This window comes from Pyrenophora tritici-repentis, chromosome 3 (genome assembly GCF_003171515.1).
Source record: "Pyrenophora tritici-repentis strain M4 chromosome 3, whole genome shotgun sequence".
Taxonomy (NCBI): domain Eukaryota; kingdom Fungi; phylum Ascomycota; class Dothideomycetes; order Pleosporales; family Pleosporaceae; genus Pyrenophora; species Pyrenophora tritici-repentis.
In genome coordinates this window covers 2,778,010-2,790,083 of record NC_089392.1, presented here as the reverse complement: position 1 = coordinate 2,790,083, position 12,074 = coordinate 2,778,010, and the positions used below count along the sequence as shown (strand labels likewise).

Here is a 12,074-nt window from a genome sequence, read left to right as displayed (position 1 = left end):
AATAACAACAACGAGGTTCTTCTGGTGACTGGTATTGGTATTGATCTTCTACGAACATAGCTGCTACGAAGGTACACCTAAGCTCTGCGCAAGGTGGGCCGAAGTCGGGCCGAAGTGTCAAGCAGCCGACGTCTCTACCGATACTCACGATTCGACATATATTGTACAACTCGCATTGCGTAGGCCTGACAACGACTTTCTTGTTTGCTAACGAGAGATTGATTACATTTTCAAAGGCTGTTTTGCAGTGTACATCGTATAAGGTGGAGAGACGTATACTGCATGGCATAGCCGGCGAAACGTATGGCAGTAGGTTAGAGAAATGGTTTGCGCAATGCAGACAGGTGTTAGGTTTAAGCTTACGGAATATTTATACTAGATGTGCTTTTAGAGAGTGGGGTTGAAAGATTCCGTAGAGGGGGGTAAGCATGTTGTGGAAGGTCTTTCGTCGCTTCTCTCGTTTGTCGTGAATATGCGGATACTCTCTAACGTGTCTGTGCGCGTGATGCCCATAATCGCGTGCCGCACACCCCGCAACATCAACACCAATCCACCCTTACCACTTCAACCACCCATAACTCCACAACCATGAGTTGTATCAACGCTGCGATTGAAGCTATTGAATCGCGTGATCCCGGAGATAAATTTACATACTCTGAGGTTGCGCGCCGCTTTGGTGTTGATCGCTCTACGTTGTCGCGACGCCATCAACAGATCCGGGGCTCAAATGAAGCCAAATCACGTAATCAGCAACTCCTTCACCCACACCAGGAGCTACAGCTTCTAGAGCACATTGACGAGCTTACTGAGGCTGGCTTACCACCGACGAGGACTATGATCCAGAACTTTGCTAGTGCTATAGCCGGAAGGGCTACCTCCCAAAGCTGGGTGACGCGCTTCTTTCACCGTCATCCCGACGCGATTATATCACGTTGGTCAACTGGTTTGGACCGCAATCGCCACCGGGCTGATTCTGTATACAAGTACGAGTCGTACTTTGATCTACTATCTACTAAAATGGCTCAGCACCATATTCGGGCGCAGGATGTATATAATGGATGAGAAGGGATTCCTTATTGGAGTGACGGGGAGGAGTAAGAGAGTGTTTAGTAAGCAGAAATATGAGACTGGGGGCTTTAAGAAAGTGATACAGGACGGCAACAGAGATTGGATCACTGTTATCGCTGCTATATGTGCTGATGGGAGTACGTTACCGCCGCGATTATATACGAAGCTACTTCGGGCAACATGTACGCCAGATGGGTTGATGATATCGCAATTGACGATCCAGTCTACGTTACCTCAAGTCCCTCAGGGTGGACCAATGATCAGGTAGGCCTGGCATGGCTCGAACAGGTGTTTGATCGCCATACGAAGGAGAAGGCCGGCAATCACACACGCTTACTCATCCTTGACGGCCATGGGAGTCACGTTACTATGGAGTTTATTGACTATGCGATCGCCCAATATTATGTTACTCATACTACCCCATAGTACCCATACGCTGCAGCCACTCGATGTGGTAATGTTCAAACCTCTGGCAGCCGCGTACTCACTCAGCTTGCAGCACTACCTCCAGGCGAGCCACGGTCTCTTAGCTGTGAGGAAGGATGACTTCTACCGTCTTTTCAAGCCTGCCTGGGGGACTCCTCTTTCATTAAGAAGCACGCGTTGAAGGCATTTAAAGCCACTGGGCTCCTATAGATCCCGAAGTAGTACTTAAAAAGTTCCGAAAGTCAACACTAACAGCACCGCCGCCACTAGTGAACGTGAGTAGAGCTACTATCACGAACCTCATTAATCAGGCCTACGATCCGAGCTCTATTGCGGCCAACAACCTCTCAGAAATACTCCTCCGCCTCCAGGCTGCCAAAGAGATCGCCGAGTACGAGAAGGACCGCGTTGAAGGCATTTAAAGCCACTGGGATAGCTCCTATAGATCCCGAAGTAGTACTTAAAAAGTTCCGAAAGTCAACACTAACAGCACCGCGCACTAGTGAACGTGAGTAGAGCTACTATCACGAACCTCATTAATCAGGCCTACGATCCGAGCTCTATTGCGGCCAACAACCTCTCAGAAATACTCCTCCGCCTCCAGGCTGCCAAAGAGATCGCCGAGTACGAGAAGGACGCACTGCGCGCGGCGCTACACGTTCACCAGAAGCCCGCAATCGGCACGAACCTCCCCTAGATCTACAGCAGCGAAAAGCGTTCCATTCAGGGCAGTTTGGTGGTCGCCGTGCAAGCTTCGAGAGGCCCGCTTCAGGCAGCTAGTGAAGGAGAAGGAGAAGGAGAAAGAGCTACTTGATAAGATAGAGTTGAAAGAGGCAAAGGAGAACAACAGGATCTATCAACTTAAGATCAAAGAGGCAGCGCGGGCGGCGCGTGAGGAGGCAAAGAAGGTGCGGGATGAAGCCAAGGCTGTAAAGGCTGCCGAACTTGACGCCAAACGACGCGATCGCGACGCTGCAAAGGCTATACAACAACCCCAATCGGGCAAGCGTAAGGCTTCAAAGCCCGCTGCAAAGCAACAGCCAAAAAACGACGCGTGGGTGGTGCTGGCGGTGGCACTCTGGCTGAGGTGGCTGCACCGGCTCCCCCACCAACAACCACCCGACGCGGCCGGGCCGTCAATACTCCGGCAAAATATAGATAGACAAAGTTGTAGAGCTACGTCTATAGATCAATACACCGGAAAATCTCGCGATAATAGTTATTGTACGTGGCTGCACAGCCTCAACTTTGCCGTCGTCGCGATATTGGTGGGGTGTGCGGCACGCGATTATGGGCATCACGCGCACAGACACGTTACAGCGAAACGTTTCAACCAAATCCCTATATTCAACTGCTGTTTACTATACTTCACGGCCTGGAAGCCAGAGCACCGAACGGGAATCTGGAAAAGAAACAGGGAATGCTATAAATGGAGTTCGGGAGAAGAGAAGCGACAGCGGTTGTAAGCAGTTAGCACATGACCTCAGTAGTGATCTGCCAGACGACTGGTATTTCAGTCCTTCACCATGACTCGCATCACCGGATCATGTGAGCCATCACACCACCACGCTCTCCCCACCAAGCCAATGTCTAAACGCAGGAAATTCAGAATCGAGCCTCAGATGCAACTTCGGTCTCGGGATAATCAATGATTTAACGCCGTTCCTTGCGTGATCGCCGTTGTTTGCCTGGTTGCCTGCATGCACGTTTGGGAGGCGAATATGCGCCGCATCATCGGTTCGACCGGAAGAGCGCGGAATAGCCGGGATGGCAAGATAACAATGCAAGCAATGTGCAGCCCAGTATACAGAAACGGTGGAATGCGTAAGCTTAGAAGGAAGCACCCGTCTTTGTCAGCGCGGGAAGGTTATGGATGACGTCGTCATATACAACCACCGCGTGAGACAATATGCTCCAAATGCGTATTGTTCCAACATGGCAATTTTGCGAGTGCTTACTGACTTGGAAATAGTAGTTCCCACCTCCATAGGGGTCATCTCGCCGGTTGGTAATGCTTAACCCGTTAGATCTGTTTTGCAGTGGAGAAAATCCAGGTTTCTGGAAACATCCTACGCCTAGCAAGTGAGTATCGTACCCATTCCTCGCCCCGCTACACCCCTCATCATCCGATGATCCGTTCCACAGCAAGTAGAAAACTTGCCATTTGGAAAGATTCTCGATCCGCGTGATGCCTGGATGTTACATGAGAGACTCTCATCCGCAGCCATCCGCCCCACTCTAAAGCACAACGATAGGGTATCCCATGCTGTTCGACGTCATTCCCACAGGGAGGGAGGCGACAGGAACGAGTGGAAATCCACCTCTCCACATAGAACGCCGGAGGAACCGGGTGCCGATAAGGGAAGATGAGATGTCCGACTGGTTGGTTGGGAGGATGGTTCAATAGACGATAGTGGTATAAAGGGTAAGTTATGAGTGTATAAGACAGTTTAGTGAGATATCCAAACTGTTCCCAGCTGACATCCCTTTGAATCTGCTAATTACCTGTACTCAGACTTGCTATCAGTCAGGTAACTCAGTTCGAACTGACTGAACTGACTGCCAAGACTCAGTTCAGTCAGTCAGTTCTTGAGGCAGCTGGACGTCAGTCCAGTCAGTTCAGAAGCCTCCAGACTGACTGAACTGACTGACGTTAGACTGACGTTAGCTGTTTTTAAAGCAGTATTTTAGAGTTGTGAAAGCCACATTTAGTGCGGCTTCGAAGCCGCGCTAGTCCTAGATATAAAGACACTAATCCTATATAAGTTAAAGCATCTAGCTTTAAGCTAATTAGAGTTTGCGGAAATGCAGTACAGGCGGACTTCCCCAACGACGGCGACGACGACGACGACGACGACAATTACGACGGGCTTGATTTTAAGCGTGTGCCGTATCTTGAGCGGCGCCAGGTTGAGCGTAATAGTCGCGGTGGGCCAAAAAGCTGGATCTACCGCCACGGCTGGGCCGTCTGGCACCGCAAGTACAAGAAAAACTACTGGCTTTGCCGGTACTGCCATCAACGACGGAAGCAGGAGGCTTGCTACGAGGCTGACAGCACTACAAACGCCGGCCGACACCTCTCAAGCAACAAGCCTGGACACTCACACGGACCTAACGGACCTGTACCAATTGCTAGCCGGGAGGGCAATATTATGGCGCGCTCGCAAAGTCCCAAGTATATATTATGAGGTCTAAAGGGATAGAAGTATCGCAAGAGGTAGCAAACGAGATAGCAGCAAGCTTTTCAACCTCTCGATTTCAGGACGCGCTGAAGGACTGGGTAGTCGCGGACAACCAGAGCCTTCGCGTAATAGAAACGCCGCAGTTTCGAGCCATGATTGCGGCCGTGAGCCCGCTAGCCGAAGCTCTCCTTTGGCGTAGCCACTAAACGCTCCACGATCATATTATTACTGAGTACAATACATACATACTAGCTGTTGCCAACTACCTTCGCGAAGCCCGGTCGCTTATACACGTGTCATTCGACAACTGGACTTCAACTGGTGGGCAGTATGCTTTTACTGGCCTCTGCGTACATTACCTTAACAGCGAGGGCAAGCTAGTTGACCACCTGCTTGGGTTGCCTGAGCTACACGGGGCGCACACTGGCAATAATATTGCCGCTGCAGCAACAACAATACTTCGGCTATTTGGCGTTGACAACGCGAGGGTTGGGTACTTTGTGCTTGACAACGCAAGTAACAATGATACTGCAGTTGAGTCCTTAGCAGAGGAGTTTGGCTTTATCGCAAGCGAGCGGCGGCTGCGGTGCTGCTGCCATATACTCAACCTAAGCGCACAATTAGTAATTTGGGGCAAAGACCGTAGCGCGTACGAGAATGAAGCCGCACACCTTGAGGAAGAGGAGAAGTACATGGATGAGTGGCGCAAATACGGTCCTGTTGGCGTCCTCTTTGACGTGATTGCGTCTATCTGTACGCCTCAAACTCGACAACTACTAGAGCGCCTACAGTGCGAGGAGGCAGAGTCTCTAGGTGTTACACCCCACATCCGGCAGCTTGTGAAGCCTGTTAAGACACGCTGGAATAGCTATTTCAACACGTTTGTCCGTGCAGCTGAGCTACACGGCCCTATCGATGGCTATATTGAGTGTAAACTTGAGGAGCATAGTGCTGCAACAGCAACCTCACGACGCCGGAAGAATCGTGAGCAGCTCCCTGCTGCCCAGCCACGGTTATATATACGCGAAGGGGGTCTAAGCGGCAAGGACTGGGCGACAATAACAGAATACATTCGACTCCTTGAGCCATTTGCCGAAGCTACACGGCTACTTGAAGGTCGCGGCCGACACGGCCGACACGGCGCTATATGGGAAGTTCTAGTAACGTTTGAGTGGCTTCTTGACCAGCTTGAGGCTCTCAAAGACGCCTTAAGGATGTAAATTACGAAGATCTAGATGCGCCTGAAGATCATCTTATTACAAACGTTAACCTTGCGCATTGTAAGCTTGCTGAGTACTACGCAAAATTCGATAACGCGCCTGTCTACTACACTGCTACAATACTACACCCGCACTACAAACACCACCTCTCAGCGCTCTGGAAGGTGCCTGACACCCATGTCACTGCCCGTGACGGTGTCCACTATCGCGACGGCTGGCTTGACAATAACCACCGGGCATTCCTGCGTATGTGGCAGGGGCGGAAGGACTCTGCAGCCACTTCAGCTCACACTGTAACGCCGCCGCGTAAGAAGCCCCGGCTAGGGATTTCAACGTCGCGATCAGCTTTTCTACAGTCGTCAATTGAGCAAAGCACACGGCAGTTAGAGGCAAGCCTTGCTGAGGATGAGTATGAGATATGGAAGCGGCAACCAGCGTTAGCTGAGGAGGATTGGCTGTCTCTTAATCCGCTTCTATACTGGGAGTCAGTTGCTGGGCAGTTCCCTATACTCTCAAAGTTCGCTATTGACGTCCTAACAATACCAGCAGCAGCGGCAGACTGTGAGCGGACTTTCAGCGAGCTTGGCGACATGTTAGGCACCCGGAGACTCCATATGAAGCCAGAGCTTATTTCAGCTTTGCAGAGCTTGAAGAGCTGGAAGAGGCTTGGTATACAGCCAACAACTACCTCAGCTTCTGGGCTAGCGCGCACACTATCAGAGGAAGAAATCTCAAAAGTACAGGAGCATTTATCTCAGTTCGACGTCAGGTAACTCAGTTCAGTCAGTCCAGTCAGTCCGCAGGCCGCGGCGACGTCAGTTCAGTCAGTCAGTTTTAGTTTAATTGAAAAGTCTTGGCAGTCAGTCCAGTCCAGTTCAGTGACCTCAGGACGTCAGTTCAGTCAGTCCAGAGAGCTCCGGACTGACTGAACTGACTGATAGCAACTCTGCCTGTACTGTATCTTGTTGCATAGCGAGATAAGACAGTATAACACAACATGGACAAGATCAAGTCCACTTTTGCGAATCCGGTAGAGAAATGGAGAAGGAGGAATTCGGTGGAGCATACTAATAGATGGGTGGGCGAACATGACGGATACGACAATCGACCTTTGCCTAGGTTGACGTGGAAAGGGTTCTGGATGGGTATCTTGGTGTCGATGGGAGGTTTTGTCTTTGGGTATATTTTTCATTCACATCTTTCCCACCATGCCTATATCGGTTGCACTGTATGAGAATCTAACGCACAATCAGTTACGACACAGGTCAGATCTCGGGTTTCCTCAGCATGAAGGACTTCCTTCGCCGATTTGGTCAGAGACGTGCGGATGGAACACCATACTTTAACAATGTACGATCGGGCTTGATTGTCGCCTTGCTTTCTATAGGTACGCTCTTTGGTGCGTTGGTCGCTGCGCCAATCGCGGACTGGATAGGACGAAAACAGAGTATTATCCTGTGGTGTGGCATCTTCTCCATCGGAATCGTGGTGCAGATTGCGGCGACAGACAAGTGGTACGAGATCATGATGGGCCGTTTCGTTGCTGGTTTTGGCGTTGGAGCACTAAGCTTGCTCGTTCCCATGTATCAGGTATGGCCATGTAGTTTGCTGTAAATGCTACGACGCTGATGATACACAGGCTGAAACAGCACCCCGACACGTTCGTGGTGCCCTCATCTCGACTTACCAGCTCATGATCACGTTCGGAATCTTCCTCGCCGCAGTGTTCAATTATGCAGCCGAACTCCACCAATCTGGTAAAGCAGCATCCTGGCGGATCACCTTGGGCCTCTCCTTTGTACCTGCAGCTATTCTCGCAGTTGGAATCTTGGCCTTTTCGGAAACGCCGAGATTCAACTACCGCAGGGCAGTGATCGGAATGGTCTGGTCTGACTTGGTCTTGGTCTGGTCTAGACCGCCAAGACTTGGTCTGGTCTGGCGATTTTTTGAGACCGTGGTCGGACCGGTCTAGATGATCGGACCGGTCCGGCTATAAATAGGTCCACGTGACTAGATCTTAGACTAATCTAGCCAGAAAATTTAGCACAATATGAGTCATTAAGATCAAGGTAAGTCTTCTACTTACATAGAACAATCAAGTCCTTAACAACCTACTTATATACTATTGTTATGGAGCCTTCAACACCAACCTCACCGTCCCCATCGAATATTATAAGACTAGATTTAACGTCTCTTACTCCATCTCCTATCCCCACGTCATCACCCACCCCTATACTATCACCCACTCCTATTCAATATCACGAATCTCCAGATGAGTTCGTGCAGGGCGGTATCACGTACGTGAAACGTGCAATAATTGCAAGGAAGGATTTCCGTCAAGGTACATCACACATCTGGAAGTACGGACTCCAATACATTCGAGATAGCGATAAGAAAGAGGTGTATTACTGCCATGAGTGCAGGGTTGGGAAGAGCAAGCAAGAGTTGTTTGTCATCAATGGCACTTCTAGGATCCGGAATCACCTGGAACAGAAGCACCAGATTGATCCCCAGAGTGGCATCAAGCGAAAGGGTTCTGTACGGAAGTCTATAATCGACCAGCAAAAGGATGGGGCTGCTTCCAGCACCTTTTTCTAGAAGGAGTCAGTAGAGAAGTTTAAAGAGCTTCTAATTCGTTGGATTGTGTACTGCCATATCGCCTTCTTTCAATTAGAGAACCAGTACTTTCGTGAACTACTCCTCTTTTTAAATCCGGCACTACTCAACCACCTCCCGAAGGCTGCGAAGACTATCCGAAGCTGGGTAATAAATGCATTCATATCGAAGAAGCAACAGCTTAGGGAGGACCTACACCATTCACGGAGTAGGATCTCTATCTCCTTTGATCTCTGGACTTCACCAAACCCTTACGCTATCCTAGGCGTCGTCGCTATGTGGATTAATACTACCGGCATGCGACGTGTTACCGCTTTAGGTATGCGACGTATATACGGCGAACATACTAGAGAGAATCTTGGATCGGTGGTCCTTGAATTGCTGGAAGAATACGACATTAGCGGAGATCAGATTGGATACTTTATGCTGGATAATGCCTCGGCAAATGATACCGCTGTTGAGTTTATACTCAAGGATCTCTGCCCATGGATGAAGTCAAAACAACGTCGTCATCGCCGGCTGCGTTGCTTGGGCCATGTCATCAACCTCTGTTGCCAGGCGTTCCTTATGGGGCGAAACTGTGAGAAGTATCTTGCGAAGCTGGAGAAGCATCATCAACGTGGCGACTATACGAAGGTGGAAGAGCTCTGGAAGAAGTTCGGATGTTTGGGTCGTCTTCACAACCTGGTGCGATACATCAGGCTTACTCCACAACGGCGTAAGGAGTTTGCTACAATTATTATCGGCGGAGATCTTTCGCAATTCGACGGGCTTGAGCTTATCCAGAACAACTCGACCCGCTGGAACTCATGGTTTTATTCGATTACACGTGCATTAAATGTTCGAGAACGTTTAGAGCTCTTCTGTAACGGTTTGGGACTTGCCAAGACCGACTTGGGTGAGAGTTGGGTACGGCCATCGCTACCACACTTTCTCATCACACACACCTATATAGCTGCAGTTCCTCCATAGCTACACAATGCAACGCAGTCCTCCTCCTCTCCTCACACCGTTACATCTTCTCGGCTCGTCATGTACCTGGAAAGGGCTCCGTAGGGATCGCGAACTTTAAGCTTGATGGACAGCACTGGTTTGAGCTTAAAAAGATTGAACTCGCTCTCAAAGACTTCTATGCTGCAACTTTGCTTTCTGAAGGTAAGAAGACGTCACTTGCGGACTGGTTTTCAACTTTGGACTGCCTTCTCCGGGAGATAAGCGAGACGAAGGATCACTACCACGACATCCAGACTGAGGACGATAACAACTTTACATGGAAGTACCTTCAAGGCTGCGCTGATGCTGCTTAGTTAAAGTGCGTTGAGTACTATAACAATCAGCAGCTGAATTGGCAAAATCGATTCCCTGAAGATACTGACCTTCCACCGGCATATTATGCGGCTCAAATCCTTAATCCATATCGCAAGTGGGGATGGTTCAGGCAAGAGTGGGTTCTTCATGGCGACGAAGAGAAGAAGAGGTGGTTTGAAAACGCACAATTAGCGGTGAAGCATCTCTGGGAGACAGAGTATAAGGGAAGGTACCCTGTCGAGATGCTGCCACCACCAGCCAGGAAGGAGAGAGATCCTGACCCAGCATTTGATCGCCAGCGGGAACATAAGCGCATTCGAATAGACGCTCCAGTTTCTACAACTGATTTGTATGAACAATACATCTCTACTGACCGGCTTCATAACGAAGAGGCAGGTTGCAATGAGGCTATTGCGTACTGGCTATCTCGCTACGACTCCCAACGAGATCTCGCTCGCTTCGCTCTAGACATGTTTGCGATCTCGCCTATGTCGGATGAATGCGAACGTCTTTTTAGTAGCGCGAAGCTTACTATCGTCGATCGCCGTGGTAGGCTGAAGGCAGATATTATAGAAGCGTGCGAGTGTCTCCGGGCCTGGTATGGAAAGCCCCAAGCTGAGGGGAACAGCGATATCGAGGATAGTGAGAACGAAGACTACTAGATTGACAGTCAGTAGTAAAACACATTTCCTCGGCTTCCTTCTTTGCTTCAGCCTCATTCTTGGCGGTCTTGTTGGTCGGACCGGTCTGGTCGGACCGGTCCTTATGTAAGCACCTGGTCTGGTCTGGTCTGAGGGTACAGACCAGACCAGACCAGACCATTCCGATCACTGCCGCAGGGGGAAGATCGAGGAAGCAACCAAGACGATGTCGGAGGTGTATGGTGTACCAACGAACCACTACAGTATTCAGTTGGAGCTCGAAGAAATGAGGGTTAAGCTTGAGGCAGAGAGTAAGGTAGTTAACAACCCTATCCGGGAGTGGGTGGGTATGTGGATCGCGCCCAAGATGGCGTATCGATTGGCGATTGGGATGGGTTTACAGATGTTTCAGCAGTTGACCGGTGCAAACTACTTGTAAGTCTTATGATATATTTCAGAGATTGCGCTGACCAACTTGCAGCTTCTACTACGGTACCGTGGTTTTCGCGGGTACTGGTATTAAGAATTCGTTTGTTACGCAAATGATCTTGGTGCGTAGTCCAGTTCTGTGACTGCGCCTCATAGCTAATGACTCTAGAATGGCATTAATTTCGGTGTGACCTTTTACGGACTGTACATCGTCGAGCACTATGGTCGAAGAAAGTCGCTCATTGCCGGCTCCTGTTGGATGTTCATCTGTTTCTTGATCTTTGCTTCCGTCGGTCACTTTGCCCTTGATCGCGAGGATCCAGAAAGAACCGAGAAAGCTGCGACGGCCATGATTTGCTTCGCCTGCTTCTTCATATTCGGATTTGCGACAACCTGGGGCCCAATGATGTGAGTATCTCTCAGACCCTGTCAAGTGCATATGACTGATGTATCAACAGTTGGACCATCTGCGGCGAGCTCTACCCAAGTCGGTATCGTGCCAAGGCAATGGCTTTGTCAACTGCTAGTAACTGGCTATGGAATTTCCTTCTTGCTTTCTTCACACCTTTCATTACCGAAGCAATCGACTTCCGCTATGGCTATGTATTCGCCGGCACTAACATCCTCGGTGGTCTCATCGTGTATTTCTTCGTTATCGAAGGCAAGGGCCGCACACTGGAAGAGATCGATACCATGTACCTCATGGGCGTCAAGCCGTGGGAAAGCGCCAAATGGGTCGTGCCAAGTCTGGAGGAAATGAGTGGCGACATGAGGCAGAAGCTTGAGGCGGCGAACCCCGAGCTGGCCATTAAAGCAGAGTCGGATGGCGCTGTGTTGAACAGTTCGAGAGCAGATGAGAAAGAAAGTGATGAAGTCAGGCGGACTGAGGGTACGACGAATGGGAGTGGGGAAAGTCCGAGGACGAAGACCGAGATTGGCCCGTAGCTCTGCATCACTTTCTGGACGGCATGTGAGGGACTAATCTGCGGTGAGGTAGATTATCCCGCAAAATGTCTATTACTCGTATTGATTGTAGGATTTGAAAATGATATGTGTGATCTGTCGAATCTTGCTAGTAGTAGTGGTGCGTCGCAATCGGGGCCCCCGGGGGAAGGCGCAAGTCAGACATGTGACCCGACACATCCAGACCTCCTACTCTGTGTCGCCTCTTCATGGTTGTGAGT

General features: G+C 50.0%; 4 protein-coding genes across 4 annotated transcripts; all 4 read left to right on the top strand.

Annotated features, from left to right (window-relative positions):
- Positions 1–588: 588 nt before the first annotated feature.
- Positions 589–2,656, top strand: PtrM4_084450 (uncharacterized protein; the record flags this gene model as incomplete). Its single annotated transcript, XM_066106633.1, has 7 exons — positions 589–1,047; positions 1,207–1,442; positions 1,495–1,622; positions 1,705–1,885; positions 2,011–2,118; positions 2,192–2,548; positions 2,653–2,656. 7 exons carry the CDS (start codon positions 589–591, stop codon positions 2,654–2,656), a joined length of 1,473 nt encoding a protein of 490 aa, XP_065963571.1.
- Positions 2,657–4,678: 2,022 nt separating this feature from the next.
- Positions 4,679–6,669, top strand: PtrM4_084440 (Dimer-Tnp-hAT domain containing protein; the record flags this gene model as incomplete). Its single annotated transcript, XM_066106632.1, has 3 exons — positions 4,679–4,871; positions 4,929–5,841; positions 5,880–6,669. The coding sequence occupies 3 exons, from the start codon at positions 4,679–4,681 to the stop codon at positions 6,667–6,669; spliced, it is 1,896 nt and encodes a 631-aa protein (XP_065963570.1).
- A 224-nt stretch (positions 6,670–6,893) lies between these two features.
- On the top strand, positions 6,894–10,482 carry PtrM4_084430 (Dimer-Tnp-hAT domain containing protein; the record flags this gene model as incomplete). Its single annotated transcript, XM_066106631.1, has 8 exons — positions 6,894–7,075; positions 7,150–7,486; positions 7,536–7,653; positions 7,932–7,965; positions 7,987–8,434; positions 8,495–9,410; positions 9,485–9,788; positions 9,951–10,482. 8 exons carry the CDS (start codon positions 6,894–6,896, stop codon positions 10,480–10,482), a joined length of 2,871 nt encoding a protein of 956 aa, XP_065963569.1.
- Positions 10,483–10,687: 205 nt separating this feature from the next.
- On the top strand, positions 10,688–11,835 carry PtrM4_084420 (siderophore iron transporter mirC; the record flags this gene model as incomplete). Its single annotated transcript, XM_001940269.2, has 4 exons — positions 10,688–10,896; positions 10,943–11,012; positions 11,060–11,298; positions 11,349–11,835. The coding sequence occupies 4 exons, from the start codon at positions 10,688–10,690 to the stop codon at positions 11,833–11,835; spliced, it is 1,005 nt and encodes a 334-aa protein (XP_001940304.2).
- Positions 11,836–12,074: the final 239 nt, after the last annotated feature.